The following is a 17,306-nucleotide window of genomic DNA, read 5'->3' on the forward strand; positions in this document are numbered from 1 at the left end:
AGAAAAGATAAAATGTGTGACCTAGGAATAAAATTTAGAAGAGCTTCATTTTGGAAAAGTTAGAGTGTATCCGTGTCTGGGAGACACCCTGGGTACTGGGATGCAATACATACCTTTTGAAATGTTTGGCAGGCTACCTGCTCTCCCTCAAATATCTGCCCTCTGGTATTTCTGGCTGATAGTCTACCTGGCTGGTGGGCTGTTTAGCCTCTTAGGCTCTTGTCCAAGTGAATTCACAAAGCAACTGCAAGTGTTAGATGGGATAGTCTGCCCAACTGTTGGGATTTTATGATTTACCATGCTTAATTTGCCCATCCGTTGACACTTGCAAGATTCTGTATCTTTGTAACAACTGTTTATAAACTCTCTCTTTGTTTGGGGGAAACTTTGTAGGTAACGTACCATTCAAAACTGATGCATGAAAACATCATCCTTTCTTGGAACTGGACATCGGACATGCCTTTGGAGTGTACAACGCACTATGCAAAGATTCGCTGTTACATTAATATCACGGACTTTGTGGGCCACAAGGATTGGAGTGACTGGAGCCTGGTAGAAAAGGTTCCTGGTATGTCTGTTCCCTTTCCACCACATGGACTTTGACTGCTTTATGAACAGCAGCCTGAAGTAGGAGGAAGAGTGGTAGGCAGTGATGGCCTGTTGCTTTCAGGGTGTTCCAATTAGAGAAATAAGAATAACATGCAATTGCAGGTTAATGAAGCCTAGTAAACATAGATTTGTATGCATTGAAGCACTCCTGAGTCACATTTTAGCTGATCAGCACCATGTTTATTACACAGATGCAATTATAAAAGCAAACACCATGTTTATTACATATATTGAATTTATAAAAGCAAGCTGGTCATGGGTTTTCTTTTTGTTTGTTTTCTGCTCTTCCTTCTTTGGTAGGAAAAGATACGGAGCCCAATGGGAGCGGGGTTTTTCCTCAGGACACTGTGGTGGCAGTAGGTTCAGATGTGATGATTTGTTGTGTCCATGAAGAAGGTCAACAGATACAACAGATGACTTACGGACCAGAAATATACCCACTGATACATCTGAGCAGTCGGAGCAGTGCAATCAGGGTGCTAAATGCCAGTGCTTCAGATACCAGTGGGACAAATGTAGTATGTACGCTATCCCAAGATGAGATGGATGGAACTGTCTTGTTTGTAGGATGTGAGTATAATTACATTTACTAACCTTAGGAAAATCAAAATGGTTTTGAGACTTTTGGGGTTCTGCTAGGAAAGAGATGCTGTTGTGGCGGTTTTTTCTTAGCCTTTGATTTTTGAGGATGAACAAGGATTTTAGTGGTGTTCCTTTACATGTTTGACTGATTTCGCTCTCCAGCGCTTGGAGAAGATGCTGGGGTTGGAAGGACAGGGAGGTAGCTGTGAAAGCAGCTGTGAGATTCTCTTAGAACCTGGCCTAGTGCTACTCTCCTTGATCTCCCTTCCTAAGGCACTGCTTTACGGTCCAGAATACTTACTGGTTTATTGCATTTGAATATTTGTCCTCAGTTGCCATCACTTTGTGTTAACATCCATTCCAGTTTGGTCCTTGAAAAGGCAAGAGTAAGAGCAAGAATTATGAGTGAAAACATTCATTTACAAGTCAGTCAAATGAAAGCAATGAAACAGTTAGATTTGCAGCAGCAGCGGTTCCTCATCCAGGGCAGTAGCTCTGGGAGCTCATTACTGCAAAGGAACTCGGTTGACAATTCATATTTCCTGGAAAATCTTCTGAACATTCTTTTAATATTTTCTTTAAAATGTTTAAGATACTGAATCACTGTGTATATTTCTGTGTAACCTTGCAAGCCTCAGAAATGTCTTCCAGATATAGTTACTTTCAATAGTTTGTTTTAAGAGGTATCTGGTTCTTCTTTCCCATAATTGGTCACTGCAGAGTTTTGTGTGTTTCCCCCAGCAGTGGTGGAGAGAATTGCCTTATTCCAATAGCTGCCCATTGGATTAGCTGTTTTGCATTACAGACACCCACCTTTGAACTTAGGGTCCCTGGGGGGGTCAGGGAAGGGAGAAGAGAGACTGTGCTTATTTTGAAGTTGTGTTTCCAATTCCAGCCTGTACCTCCTGTCACTGACTTTGCATATTAAGCGTGTGATAGCAAAGGAAAAAAGGAATCCAGGTTTTTTTGGATTCTCAGTAAGGTGCCGTTTTTACATTGTTTGTGTGCTTTTATTGGAGCACCCTCCATGTAAGCCAGTGAATGAAAGTAGCTACAATTCTATTGAGGACAGTGAAGCATACACAGGGTTTTCCCATACAGCAATTTTCGAAGATTTGGGATATGGTGAAGTCTGTTTGCTGCCAGTATTTCCTCTTGTGGTACCTAGTTAGTGGGAAGGGAGAGGTCTTGTCAGGATGCTCTTGTTAATGAAACATTTAATTCCCCTGTCTTCTGTTCCCCAAATGTCTGTACACACCACCTTAGGTAGCGTAGGTCTGGCAAAATAAGTGTTCCTCTTTTTGGCCAGTTGCTCATAATTTGAACTAAGCCAGCTACTGCTGCCTCTTGTGTTAGTGCTCCTTCTCTGGTGCAGGTACTTGATATTATTATGCCACCTTTTGGGGGACAGTGTATGAGTCTTGAAAGAAGGGCTGTGTACAGCCTCACATCAGCATGGTTACCCTGTCTGCTGGGAGCACTGCCCGTCTTCTCCAGGAAGGCGGTGAACAGTGCTGTAGTCTGGGATCGAAGGACGAGCTTTAAAAGAAAAGGAAAGATGGGTGTATACAAAGCAATGGTGAAGAGAAAGAGATATACAGGGCTTGCTTCAACTTTCAAACATAGGGGGGAATTTGTGCTGAAGGGAACTTTTCCTTGACGTGACTTGCTTAGAGAATTCAAAGCAGCGGTGGGGCCGGCACATAACAAAATGTGATGCACAGCCAACAGCATTCCTAAATTGCTCAGCGGCTAAACTGATGCTCAGAATTTTGGAAATGTCTTGGCACAGTTTTAGTAAAACACTTCTAGGTTAGCGCCTGGAGCTTGTGAACGTATTTGCATGTGATTTACCAGATTATCCACCCACTTAGAAGCCTGGAGTCAAGTGTTAGTCAGTTGGGGCTCATAAGAGTTATTCATGTGTTTAATTTGAAGCATATTATTTATATAGTTGGAGAGTAGCTTTTACCATGTACTCGTGAGGCACACAGTCTAGACCCAGCAGAAAAACTCTCACGTGCTGATGGTGATGCTCGGAGGAAGCCAGCAGCCTGACTGTCGCACTGGGATGGGAGAACGCTGGCTAACTCTTCTGGTTTCCTTTTATACTACAGATGCCCCTGATACTCCCCAAAACCTCAGCTGTGAAACATCCAACTTTCTGATAATAAAATGTACCTGGAAACCAGGCAGACCCAGTGGACTATATGGAAAACGAAGAACGAAGTACAGTTTATTGGAAAGGTAAAACAATTTGGTATTGAAAAGAGTAAAAAGATAGAACTTGAATATATCCTCTGCTGCCTGTGACGTACTGCTCCATGCCTGCCTCTCATTTAAATGAGATAGTCTCAAGCTTTAGAGCCTAAAATGTTTTTCAAAAGTTTGTGAAAGATGGGACTGAAGTCCAAAAACAAATTCAAAGAATCCCAGTCTAGTTTTGCAATGTTGCAATGAAGGTTAAAGATGGTTTTTTTCCCAAAGACTTATGCTGTTACAGACTCTCAACAAAATAAAGGACTTAGTGTGTCAGATTTTTGCCATCAGGTGGATAAGACCAGTGTGAGATTACAGGGAGGTGGTGGGAGTCACTAACTGATTTTTTTGTATGCAACCTCTGTCAGATCATCTGTCAGACATTTACTGAGCTTCTGTATGACAGAAACTCACTGAGAAACAATTGTGAGACAGGCCAAGGAGCATTTCCCAAATGCTATTAGGGAGCATTGGGAAAAATAGAAATAAGTCTACTTCCATTCCCTAACCCCCAGCATCAAGAACTATGTAGTGCAGAACAAGCAAAGTATGGGTTACCTGGAAAATATTGAAAGGGACAGATAACACTGTCACCACCTGCAGAATGAAATGAAAGCTGGTGTCCCACTGGTTTATATTATATGCTAGGCCATGTACAGCCTTAAAAGTGAAGAGTCATCGTTTTGGAATTGCACTTGCAGATGGTATTCTTTGGTGGTTGTGATTAGAAGTTGATGAGGGGTGAACAAAATTGCAATGGTGAGGAGGTTTCCCCATAATGCCAAAGGAACAATTGGGGAAGAGAGCCAGGAGGCCTGAGTCACACAAACCGGGGGAAAATGTAATTTAATGGTGGCTTTTAAAGCAAGTTGGAGCAAATGAGAATGGAGCTATTGCTAAAGCAGGACGCTATTGCTAAAAGTCATTTGTTAGGGTGCAAAGAGGTGGGGGAAACAGAGCAGGTATTCAAAGGAGAGGAGGACCAGTCACTGCCTGTCCATTTTCAGATCATAAATGTGAGGATATCATTCAGACTTGCTTTGCTGAGCCCGGAACTGTGAGGAGATCGATATGATGCATTTCAGGGTGAATGTTCTCATCCTTGTTTTCAGGCCACACTGAGCTTTTGAAACGGGGAGTATGATGTGGAGAGAGTTCAAAGCACAGCTAGAATACAGCAAGAATGCCCAAAGGAAGAAATTAAATCTGTGCTACTGCATGAGAGGTTTATGCAGATTATAATTAAAACAATTTACGTATACGTGTGCACGCACACACACACATGCACACACAAACACACATGTATGTATATATAGATATATGCACACTTTGTTTTTTGCCTCTAAGGCTCTGGTCTTGGCTGTTATCAGACCACCTTTCCTGCTTTTGATTTGGAAATGGCTGGGACTAGTGGAACTATCCTAGGTGACAGATGTAGTTTAGATTTGATAGGGCTGATGGAAAGATGTTATATATGACCCATCTGCTTAGTTCAGAAAGCAGTTAATGACATACTTTACCTGCAGATGTATGGTGATCTGAACAAAGTTACTTCTTTAAATCAGTCTTAGTTGTGACTTGTGAGGTGGTTTTACAGGACCTACCTGTTTTCCAGGCTTTTGAGAAGTGAGAGGATGGAAATGTTATGCTAGTGGAAGAGGAGAGTTTCACGTGAGAACAGGGCAAGTCATGACTGATGCCACTTTAACCTGCTTTATGGTGTTAGATTTGCCTCTGCAAGCAAATCATTCTGTAAGCCATGTGTCAGTAAACCCATCACTCGTTACTGTGTTTTCAGTCTAGATTGCTGACTATTGCTAGAAATTGTCTTATTCAAAAATTAAGTTGTTGTTCCCCCTGCTTTACTTCATAGAATATCTGGTAAAAACGTTTCCTGTGAAGTAAATGAAATGAACAGAGAGCGTGTCTGTGGCTTCCCAGTGCTGCCTGATCAAAAAACCTACATTTTCACATTAGGCGTCTCCAATCCTATTGGGCAAACGGAGTCCTCACTTTTGGTTGATTTAACTCAGAGAGGTAAGACTTAAGAATTACAAAGGCAGAAAGATACACTTACTGCATGCTAACCATTTGTTTGAGGTCAGAAGATCTGTAACATGCTATACTTACTCTTATTTTGCTTTGTCGTCACCAGTGTTTTGTGCTGTTCAGTAATTTGAACTTAAGAAAAGAAAGCTTAGGACATGACTTGCGGCGAAACACAGGTCTGCATGGAGATGCTAGGTCTCCACAGCCATGCTGCCAGATTGGATACAGTGCTGTGGGGATAAATGCTACTGTGATCTAATGATTAGCCAATGGCTGTTTACATGTTACTTCATATTCCAGTAAGCATCAATCATTAAAATTTAAGTGTAACTTTATGAACTGTGAGTGACCCCATATTTCAGTGTCTGCTCATAGGGCAAGATCTTACAAGTTTACTTTTGCAGGATTTGGAGCCTAAAAAAGCACTACTAAAAGGTAATAGCAGTGCTATTGCAGCCATGATCCTCTGCTCTCATGGTCTGTTCAAGGAAGTAATATCTTTTATTAGACCCCCAGTATAAATGAGGAAAGGGAGAAGATGACTACCCTTCTGGTACATATTCCCTTCTTCCCCTGCCCTTCTGTGTCAGCCTCCACAGACAAACACAGCTGTGGATTCAGGGGTTCCTAATGGTTTCAGTATTTAGTCATTCTCTCTGAAACACTGGATTTTTCTTCAAGAAACTGCATTTTTTGTCCATTTCCTAATTACAACTGAGATTAGAACTATCAGGGTCAATAGACAGGTCCTAGAGAAGCATAATTTTTTTCTGTTAATTATAGAGTGGGCTGTTTTACACCCAGTAGGTATGACTGCTCTTTCCTATTTGATTCCTTTCCTTTGTTTCCCTCACTGTACAGTTAATTCCCAACAAAGAGCATGCCTTTCCTTAAAGGTAACTGGGCCAATTCTAGCAGTTGAGTTTTTTGCTCTAATAGCTACAATCAGTATTAAAACATTGCATAAAGAGAGTTTTGGGGAGGAAGAGGTTGTTCAGGAGTCCTGCCCTTCTGAGTCTGCAGATAGTAAGTCCTAAGTTAAAAAGTTCATGGTGAACAAGATTGGGTTAGTTTCATGTATCACTGGGGTCCTCTGAAATTGCTCGTGTTCCAGGTAATTGCACCTTTTTTATAAAATCAGTAGGAGGTGGAATGTTTTTGTGAGTCGCCAACTTCTTATCACACATGCTGTTATGCCAGTTAACACTCAGCCTTGAGCAAATCTGTTTGTGTTTGATAACTGAAAAGTGCGTCAGGAAGGAAGCTGCTTGCAGGTGCCTTCATAGTACCAGCTGTCCTAGTTGCTAATCGGATAATTTATTTGTCTTTCTTATTCGCTTGGCTCTTTTTAAAATCAGATTTTTCAGAGCTAACTTTTTTTTCTTAGAACTGAGGGGGTTTTCTTTTCTTTAATTTTTAAGTTCATCCAAAAACTCCAGAAAAGTTAACTGTTTCTGGGAACAGTTCTACAAATGTCCATCTGCGTTGGTATATAAATGGCAGCTTTACTGAGATCCGGCTTCTGTGTCAAATTGAAATTAGCAGCGGTCACTCTGAGCAAAAACTGGTAAGTATTGCTTTTAATGGAATTTGTTTTGCTCAAATGTTGATCTTTTTCACTGAACTAATAACACTTAACATTCTTTTAATAGCTTCATTCTGATCATCTTACTAAATGATTAATGCAGTAATGACTAGAAGTCCATCTACTAATATCAAGAAGAGTTGTAATCTATTGTTGCCTGCTTTGTTTTGTTTGGTTGGTTTTAAACAATTCAGAGGAAAGCCAATTTAGCAACCATATTATTTGGTGCATTGAGAAGGTGCATGGTGTTTTATACTGACCCTTTAGGTAACAGTTCTTATGCTTTGTCCTTCATGATACAAGCTGTACTAACACATACTAGTTCCCATGATGTGCTGCTGCTCTGCATGCTTCCACGGTGGTAGTTTCTCATTGCCTCTTGCAATCTGTAGTTGATTTCTTTTTTTCCCTCAGAGAACATTGCAGCTGCTCGCTGTGAGCAGTTGACATGCATGTGGCTGTAAGGCGGAGCTGCTAAACCTGCTCGTGTGTCAGTGGTGTAGAGACAGGATAGGGAAGGATTCTCCCACTGGACGTATGAGTAGGCAATCCCGATGAAGACTTCGGCATCTGGAGAGAAGACAGTATTTCTGGGTGGAGTTCAGGTTTCCAGCATGCGGGCTTCTAGCTGCCTCGGTGCTCTGCGTCACTGACTGGAGCTGCATATTTACTCTGCTGACTGTCAAAGGAGCTTAGGGTACTAATTTAGACACCAGCATCAGATGCTGAGTGTAGGTGGTGGGAATATATCCTCTTCTTCCTTATTGCCCAACTTAGTGCGTGGGCGATCCGTTTCACTGGGGAAGCCCGATGGCAGAACTGCACGTTCAGCTGGCCCAGGGTCTGCCCCCAGGCTCTGTGATGGCACGCTCAGGTGGTGTATCTCTGACCAGCTCAGCGAGGCTCACGCTGCAGTACCCACTCTCAGGGCACAGAACATAGCCCGAATTTGTAATTTGAATGCATTGACCTTAGGGGTTGCTTTTTAGAACGCTTGTTTCTCGGTTTGATCTTAACAAGTGTTCTGTTACTCACTTACTGTTAGCTGCCTACCAGGAAAAGCCTGGAATAACATCAGTCCAGCCACAGAAGTGATGCAGCTGAGACTGAAGGTGATCATTAGATATATTGTCCCTAAAATAATAGGGCGGTAGTTAATGCATGCTCTATACAGAGTGGTTTTTAAAATGCTATCAGAGCACTTACAGAGTGTGTTAGGTCTTACATTTTCTCTGTAATCAAATATGTTAAGTTAGTACTCAGATATTAGTTACTGCAAAGAAAATCATAGCTATCTCGGGAATTAACAGGAGAAGGAATTGGCTTTTAGATGTAAAGAACAGCTCTGACAGATGAGCTGTGTTGGATTTTGGTGTGGTAGTTTGAGATGTTATCATCCACAGTTTGCATTTGTCTGCTCCCAGCAGTTACTGCTCCTGGAGCAATCAGTAGCGAGAGCGAACACCGACGAGTCATCGGCCCCCAGCTCAGTTAACTTAAATTGCCAGCAAAGGTGGGATTGCATGGCTCTGCCTAGCCTGAGTCGCACAGGATGAAGTTTGAGGCACATACGTGCTTGTGAACTCTGCTACTGGTTCAGTAGTCTGGGGCGGTGGGAGATGGTGAGGTCTCACACTGCCACAGCGATTTGCTTCACTGCAGCTATATAAGAGCCCTCCATCCTTACAGATGCTTTTGAAACATAGCACATAACTTTATAAAAGCTTTTGCAGCATTATATTGTCCCTGGTTGCTTTAAAAAAAAAAAAAAAACCCCTCCTAGAGTTCTCTGTGATAAAGAAGTTGCTGTGAGGTAGTTATGGGTTTTTAGATGGCATTTGGGGGATGTTTTCCGAAGCTTTTCCATCCATGTGAGAGACTTTTGGCTCTTTGGTATTTTTCAAGTTGTTATTTGGCTTCAGAAATGTGCAATTAGTTGCAGCTTAAAGTTGCTTGGAGTCCAGTTCTTGGCAGCTGTGATGCACGTGTGTTATAATTAGATACAATAAAAAATATTCCCAAGGCTTAGAGTTTCTTTAGTAGTCATGAAACTGAAATACTCCCTAGACTTGCACCATTTTAAGAATAACAAGAGTGACTACTGCCGTAAAGCAGACGTGAATAGAGATCACTTGGGTAAGACTTACATACTGTCCTTCGAGAGAAACAGGACTACTAAGAAGACTATGGTAAGTATCTTGCTCAGACGGACCGTCTTCAGTGTGTTTCCATGCACATATTTTAGGAAAAATGTCACCTTTTTAGGTGTTGACTTTCAGCATAGTCTAGGAGAAAAAAAAATCACGTCAAATTTTATAAATTTTTAACAGCACAACGTCTCCATGCCTGGTGGAAAATTCTCGACTTACACAGCTCAGCTGAGTGCACTGCACCCCTATACCAAATACCAGTTCAGGGTGCGCTGTTCAGCTGCTGAGCACTTCTGGAGATGGAGTGATTGGAGCAGGGTAGAGGAACACACAACGCTGGAAGCCCGTAAGTCTATTCAGTTCTTTGATGATAAAATGTTAAACTTGTGAAGCCATATATTTTAAAAGTTACAGGAAGGGAAGCTAACTTTTTGATTGACAGATATTAAATTGTCTCTTATGCAGCTCAGGAAAAAAAAAAAATCTCTTTTTTTCTTAGCTCCTGCAAGAGGACCAGATGTCTGGAGAGAGAGAAGTCCTTCTGGAAGAAGTCTAAAAATCTTTTGGAAGGTAGACAGGAAACTTAAAGTTTTAAAACATTATGTAATCTAACTCTATGAAAATAATATTCTTACACGCTTATAAATGTGTGAAGTGCATAGTCAGTAAATAAGATTACTTTTCTTAACTCTTTTTAGAATCATTCCTTAAGACAAATATTTTTCCCAAAATGGGAATATTATGGAATTTTTATATTTAAAAAGAAGTATTATTTGAAAACTTTGATTTGAGAAGAATTTCACATGAAGAATTAAATTTTTAATGTGTCCTAGGTAAAAAATAAAACCTTAGGAACTTAGATATTAATTCCCAAAATCACACTCGAGTAGCTGTCTTTTTTGCCTAGTAGTCCTATGTGTTAGATTCATATAATCCTGTCTTCCTCTGTTTTTTCCATTTTGTTTTTAATGCACTCTTTGACTGCTTTATAGCCATTGTCCCTTTCTGAAGCCAATGGAAAAATAGTGTCTCATGAAGTGTCATGCTACCTGCTAGATACACCGCTGGAGTATAAAGAAGTCACTGAACCCTCAAACAGTACTGAGATAAAGCTTGGAAAAAACGATTGTGTAATTAGTGTTGTAGCCAAAAATCACGCAGGCTCGTCTCCTCCTTCGAAGATAACGAGCGTGGAACTGCCAAGCGGTGAGTGCTCACAGCAGAGGTCTAAGCCCTGTCCCAGCTTGGGGAATATCTGGGCAAACTTGTTTATTGAAAAATAAGATGATGCATGCTTTGTTTGCTTTGGCTTGGAGGGTTTATCCCACCCAAATCTACCTGCGCTGCTTTGCTTTTGGTGCAGTGTCTCACCAAGTAATTGTGCTCTCCATGGCTGATAGTGTGCAGTGTCTGCAGCTATGTTGCACTTTTCTGGAGACTTCCTGGGAATAACAAGGATGAAACTATGTCATTGACACTGATTGATCTCTTGACATTTAGGGAGCTCGATTTGTTTCTGTGCGTTCTTGTTGAGATGCTGAAATGTGGTATATGCTGAAGAGAATCAGAATAAGGTTGCGAGGGCATGTTGTGTGCCTTTTTAAGTGGGGAATTGTCAGTTCAGTGATTCTGAGCTCTCTATAGTATTTATATTACGTAAATATTATTTGGGCTATTGGAAAAGCATTTGCCTCCTTGTGCTAGAAGCTGGGGTTTGAAAAGAAAGTGGACTTCAGCTTTCCAGTTAAAACACTGTCACTCTTGCTGTGGGCTTCTGTGAAGTGATGTAGCTGAGACAGATGATGATTTTCATGAAAATGCTTTTACAGATCGAGTGAAAAGGGAACTAGATTCTGGAAGTGGTGGAGGTCTCTCTAATACGGGTTTGTGGTGTGGGACAGATGATGGCCGCTGGAGCTTTGCAAGTTATTTACAGCTTTCACTTGGAAAGAGCTCTTGGAAGTCTGAGGTTCCCTTTGGTATTACCCAACTTGAACTCGTAGAAGATTTGCTCCCAAGTTGGTATAGGAATTATCTGAGTCACTGACTGCAGTCATGAAACGTGACTCATTCACTGAACTGCATGACATTTCTACCCAAACAGTCTTTTCTGGCTGCTTCCTGTGTACGGTCTGTGAGTACTTCTGATGTCCGTAAGAGCAATGGCTCTGAAGCTCACGATCTGCTAATGAGGTTTTGTGAAAACTGAAAACACAAACAGAGGATACTCTGCCTTAATTCATCTGTCACTGTCTCTGAAAAGTGCTCTGCAGAGAGTCAGGGGCATATAATCTGGCTGTCACAGGCTCCACTGCTGCAGTATGTAATACCGGAGTGCTGATAGTTATTTATAGCTGCAATCTAAAGTAGTAGAAATACATCAAAAAGGGCAGAATACTGCTCATTACTGTCCTGGGTGAAGCTCCTGTCTTCTGGCTCAGGAGATAATATTTAGCGTGGTGTACTTAAGCATTTTTAGAGAGTATGTGCTCACTGTCCATAGGAAGTCTTTCCTGTAAATAGGAAAACTAAAGCAGCTTAATTAGAAGTATGATCTCTTCCAGCATCATAGAAATGTGGTTTCACTGGATGCGTAATAGTTTTAGGGGGGGAAAGTATTGAAGTACTTCTGGAGTTTGGCTTGTCTTTGTTTAACCATATGTGTCTTTCTTGCCACGAGCAAACTAGAAAAGGATTAAAAACTTCAGTGTATATATAAAAAATGTTTAGAATTATGCAGTCCTTCAACTTTCACAGCATGTCTGTGAGAGTAAAGTTTTCACAGCACTGCTTCTTAAAAACTGCCCTTTCCCTTCAGCCTCCCGTGGTTTAGGGCTTTAATGACATGAAATAATTGACTCAATAGGGGAGCATAAATGAGAACATTGAAAAAAGAAAAACTGAAACCCTGAGACTGTTTTTGGAGATCTGTCCTGGGGCTCACAGCTGCTGTAGTGGCCTTTGGAAGACATCCATGAGCTCTGCAGGACCCCTCCTGACGGACAGCCGTAGAGGGAAACTGCTGGAATGAGATGTCATTCCCCAATCTCATGAGTTCAAGGGCAGCTAAATCTTTAATAACCAGAAATTAAAAAATGAACTGAAGGCAAAGCAGAGGGTTTTTTTTATTTTTTTTTTATTTTTTACCCTTGGTGTTCTGGAGTCTCCACAGAGTTCGCTGGGGACTTGTCTTTTGCTGTTGATTCTCCGTGAAAAATTGTTGTCTGTGGTAGGGCGAGAGACACTTTGAAAGAAATACAAAGCAAACTCTTAGGTGGAATGACAGGAGGAATTTGTAGCTGGAGGCTCCTGCCAAACTGGTGTCAAGTCAGATTTGAACCTGACATCTGCTATAAATGCTTACCTTGAAAATGTGCTTTCTTAGGCAGTCCTGAGCTGCGGCACTTCTCGTCATCCTACTCCAGCCTGGCTGTGGGATTTGCTGCAGGCTACGTCTGATTTCCAGCGCTTCGGAAAGCACAGCCGAATGCACTGCCTCGAATTTCACAGCCCCGGGAGCGCGCTCCTCGCTCTTAGAAATGACTGCAGCTCGCAAAGCCTGTGCGCTGTGGCTGGAAGGCTTTCTCATAGCGCAGATAAGTGTCTGCTCTCTGACAGGTTTTTGTGTCGTCTTTGTTGTAGACGATGTCAGAACGGAGCGGGCCGTTGCGCTGGGGACCGGAATTTATATTTCCTGGAATTCTTACCCCAACGTGACCTGCGGCTACATCGTAAAATGGTGTCATTCATCCGGGTCTGAGCCCTGTAGTGTGGACTGGCAGAAATTTCCTTCAAATACAACAGAGGCAGTGATAAAATCTGGTAAGTCAGAAATGAGAGGTTTTGTGAGTCTTTCTGATTCAGAGGTTGAACAGCAAGTGGAATGAGAACATTACCAACACTACAGATCAAAGGTTATTGTGTTCCTGTGCGGTTGTGTGTATAAATGAACCTCTTCTTGGTGTTGTGTTTATTTTGATTTCTTATGCTGCTCTGCCAAATCCAAATATTCAGTCTTGATTTAACTGTTATCATCCTATTTCATTAACTATTTTGAAATTACCAACTACACCTAAAACTTCCTCATTCAGCCCTAAACTTCCTAAAACTTCCTAATGCATAATGGTTAATCTAGAGTTTTGAATTTTATTCAGATGCTAAACATAAACTGTGCTGCTTGGGATGGAGGGGAGACTTATCTGTTGTTTTTACATGAGGCAGATATTTTTAAGTGTGACCTCCATGTGTTGGCTTGCTGTCAGCAATTGAAATTTCCTGGAACAGGGCACATTCCAGGTCTCTAGATGCTGGTGGGCAGATCAGGGAAATGAAACTCAGCTGTGGTGGGACTAGTAGGAACAGAAGAGGAAAGAGAGGACTCAAGAAAGATGTAGGATTTTTCTCCGTTCCCTAAAAAGGGTATTTATTTGCTTTTTAGAAGAGTTTAGTATGTGAAGTCTCCATCAGAGAAAACAACTTGGAGCTGGGTACATGGCGGGGGCGGGGGGGGGGGGATTTTGACAGGAGGCAATATGTGGTTCTTAATATAATTACAACACCTTGTCCATGCTGGTTTTGTTTGCATTGGCTGTAGCTTGCTTTTTTTAAGCAGACAATACTGTGTTTGTCCTAGGATGCACTGGTCTACTTCTGAGCTCTTTGCTGGGATGTTTCTTGCAGCAGATTGTGGCAGCTACCAGACTGCTAGGGCTGGGCTTAAACTAGTGAATTCAACTCTGTGCTTAATCCTGCAAAGAAGATCTTTCAGGCTGGAGCTGAGCTCTTGCGAAAACACACTTGACTGCTCTAGTGGGTCACAGTGGCATCCTGTTTAGGGGGAAAAAAAAGGGCAGGGGACCGATTTGAAAATATTGTACACCTTTGACTTGAGGAAATCGCAGAAAGTGGTAAATTATTTGTCAGCTCCAATACCAAACACCTAGGCCTCCATCAAAGACACAGAAAAGGGAGGTTTGATGAATATCCATTTTATATGGTTGGAATTCAGACCTGGATTTCGTTGTTGAAGTGCTCCAGTATCACTTTTGAGAGTTCTCTGAATTACGTTTGCGCTGTGTCTGTAGTAAGCCTGTGTATTTTAAAGATGCATTTGTACTTCTGAGTAAGCAGGATCTATGTAGGTGCCGTGGGAGGCAACAAAAGGGATTGTTTCTGTAACTTCACAGTTTGTGTTTCCTTGTGGAAAAGAGCAATTTAATGCAATTCCAGTAGACTGTTTTCTCTTCTATTTGTTTAGGACTGAAATTGCTCTGAGAGCTAGATTTTTGGTTTTTTACTGCCTCTAAACTGTGTCTCATGGCATAGCTTTTATAGGAATTATAAATAGGGATGATATTGATACCTACCACTGTGGTCTAAGACTTTCTGATTTTTTTAATGTGTACTTATGTGTGTGCATCATCTGAAAGCTAAAATCCTAAGCAAATCTTCTTAACAGTGATTTTCTCTTGCAGCACTGTTTAGACCTGGCGTGCGATACAACTTTTCACTATATGGCTGCAAATCCAGTGGATATCAGTTACTGAAGAACATAACTGGGTATATGAAAGAGCTGCGTAAGTGTACTTTATCATTCAGAATCATTACAAAGTGAATTTAAACTGTGCCTATTTTTAGTTCAATGTTAGCAGAAGAAGAGTAAGAACAGAATCCCCTTATAGCACCATTGACTTCTGCAATTTCTTCATATACATCTGCAATATAGTTCTCTTCTTAGATCCAGTAAGCTTTAAATTTCTGTACCACACCTTTTCTTTTTTTTCAGTGCTCTTGCTTCAAATACAAAGTGCTGTGCTATTGACTTGAAAATGCTTTTATGGATTGCCCTGCTTTTTCTTAAGAACAGATGTGGCTGTTCAGTTTGGAAGTTATAAACGTGTGGGGCGTGCTTGCTTTCTCTCCCCCCCACGCACATGTACACAAACACAGAGACGCACATGCTTTGCATCCCCGTCACCGCCCCTGCTGAACCGCCAGCCTGGTTTGTGCGTAATCTCAGATGTCGATAGTAGCACGTTTGCAGTTCAAACCGTGCACCGGGTGGTTATATGAAAGCAGCCCCTTTCAGTTCTCGGCACACGCTATCCCTGTGTCCCCCAGCTTGCTTGGTGGTGTAGGGTGTCGCAGAAGCTCGCTCTGAAAATAACGATGTTGCAGAGTTGGAGGCACAGGCATAATTTGAACTGCAGGGATGGGATCACTTCCCCAGGAAAGGAAGGAACTTGTCTTGATCTGTCAAGTCAAAGTAGACTTCTGAGCACGTGTGGTACTGCTCAGCAAATCTAAGATATGTCCACAATGTTGCTGATTAAATGCACTTCTTAGACCATTTCACTTGCAAATTTAATGCGTTTTTGCTGGAATAATTTGCTTGGAAAACTAAGCTGATCGCATAATCTGAGCCCGTGGAAATATCCTTGTGTATTTGATTGTTAGGACTGACAATGAGATTAGGGCAATTTTACCAAAAACTTAACTTTTAGCCATTTGCATCTCTTTAAAAATCTTGAACAGTCTCTTGGAAGGTTTCTCATATGGGTTCTTAAAAGAATTAGAAGGTTTAAAGATAAAAGAATAAAGAATTGGGGGTGGGGATCCATTGAATACTGAAAAGAAGCTTATTAGGAATTGGGAAATGTATTCACTTTGCTGGAGAGCAGAGATTTATTCTAAAACTTCATATTTGCCTTGGACGGATAGCCATCAAGACAAAATAGATGCATTCTTAAACATGAGTCAGGTTTGGTAGATAGTCACAGATTGGTGACCAACATCAGTCGATGTCCTGTTATGTGACCGTACACAATGTCTGCTGTGATACTTTCAGTGGGGTCCAGAGATAGGAATGAGGATTTGCAATGCCAGCAAAGACTAATTCTTTTAAGCTGAGCTAGATTTCCTTGATAGGAATGAGAACTTTGTTTAATTTGAATACAAGTAGTGTAGTCACAGAGTTAAGGCCTTAAAAAAATAAACACTTCAGTTTGCATGCTCTGAATGTTTATGCAAACTTTCTGGGTTTGTTGCAGGAACGCGGGTATATCACACATGTGTCTGCAAAAAGGCTGTTTAAGGAAATGTTTTTCATTCAGCTTCTAGTGGTAGATAGTACTGCAGTAATTACTGATAAGGAGACAGACATACTGATCACTTTGTAGGATCACCTTCTCAGTTTTTTTACATGTCCTCTAGAGTGAGAGAAGAGTATTCAGGAAAAAGCCGAACATACTAGCTCCAAAATAAAATTGATGCAAGACTCATATGGATTCAGCATGTAATGATAGTGTGGTTTCTTACTTTCTCCTTTATAATTCTCCCTACAGCTCCAAAACGTGCACCAAACTTTACCGTAGAAGAAACATCTTCAGATTCAATATTGGTAAAATGGGAAGACATTCCTATTGAGGATTGTCAGGGGTTTCTAGAGGGATATCGGCTTTCCTTTGCAAAAGGTGAAAAAGATGCTTTAAAGCCTAGGCTTTCAGAATCAGGTAAGTGAAATCTGTAGATTGCCACTTCCCTGTTCAAGTCTTTTTTTATTCCCCAGTAGTTTAATTTCACTTTGGGGGGAAAAAAAAAGAAAAAAAAAGAAAAAAAAAAGAAAAAAAAAGGATGTTTTAATTATAGTTCGGTTGCATTACTCAGTGACAGAATTGGCCCCTGATTTGTGACAAAGGCATTTGGAAGATCAGCTCTTTGTGTTGGTAGCACAGTTATTCTTTAATATAAGGCAAAAGTCGGAGAAAGCGCTGACTCGCCAAGGCCATAAAGCTGTGCAGTGACTAAGTGACAGTGTGACACACTGCCCTGTGTTCAGACTCACCGGCTAGATGATGGGTACGAAGTTACGTGTCTGTATTTCATGGAGTATATTCCTCCAGTACCCATCCCGTAAGGACACGTCTGTAGAGAACTGAAGCCCAGCTCATTAACGTAATAGGAGAAACCTGAGTGTAAAAAACAGTCTGCGGCAGCAACATGCACACTATATTGTTTGCTGCTGCGCGGCTAAGCAGCATTCCTGGGATTCTCTGTTTCTTTCCTTTCCAAAG

General features: G+C 41.3%; 1 protein-coding gene across 7 annotated transcripts in view; it reads left to right on the top strand.

Moving 5' to 3' along the window:
- The window catches only part of LOC112983592 (leukemia inhibitory factor receptor-like), a 143,127-nt gene that overhangs the window by 115,469 nt on the left and 10,352 nt on the right, over positions 1-17,306 (top strand). For all 7 annotated transcript variants that reach the window (XM_064502084.1, XM_064502083.1, XM_064502087.1 and 4 more), the window contains 11 exons: positions 394-568; positions 910-1,179; positions 3,309-3,438; positions 5,324-5,487; positions 6,921-7,066; positions 9,415-9,580; positions 9,734-9,804; positions 10,227-10,440; positions 12,877-13,056; positions 14,709-14,810; positions 16,578-16,745. In XM_064502084.1, coding sequence (XP_064358154.1) covers positions 394-568; positions 910-1,179; positions 3,309-3,438; positions 5,324-5,487; positions 6,921-7,066; positions 9,415-9,580; positions 9,734-9,804; positions 10,227-10,440; positions 12,877-13,056; positions 14,709-14,810; positions 16,578-16,745 — 1,786 coding nt within the window. The remainder of the gene's footprint in view (positions 1-393; positions 569-909; positions 1,180-3,308; positions 3,439-5,323; positions 5,488-6,920; positions 7,067-9,414; positions 9,581-9,733; positions 9,805-10,226; positions 10,441-12,876; positions 13,057-14,708; positions 14,811-16,577; positions 16,746-17,306) is intronic.

The sequence above is a fragment of the Dromaius novaehollandiae genome, chromosome Z (genome assembly GCF_036370855.1).
Source record: "Dromaius novaehollandiae isolate bDroNov1 chromosome Z, bDroNov1.hap1, whole genome shotgun sequence".
Taxonomy (NCBI): Eukaryota; Metazoa; Chordata; class Aves; order Casuariiformes; family Dromaiidae; genus Dromaius; species Dromaius novaehollandiae.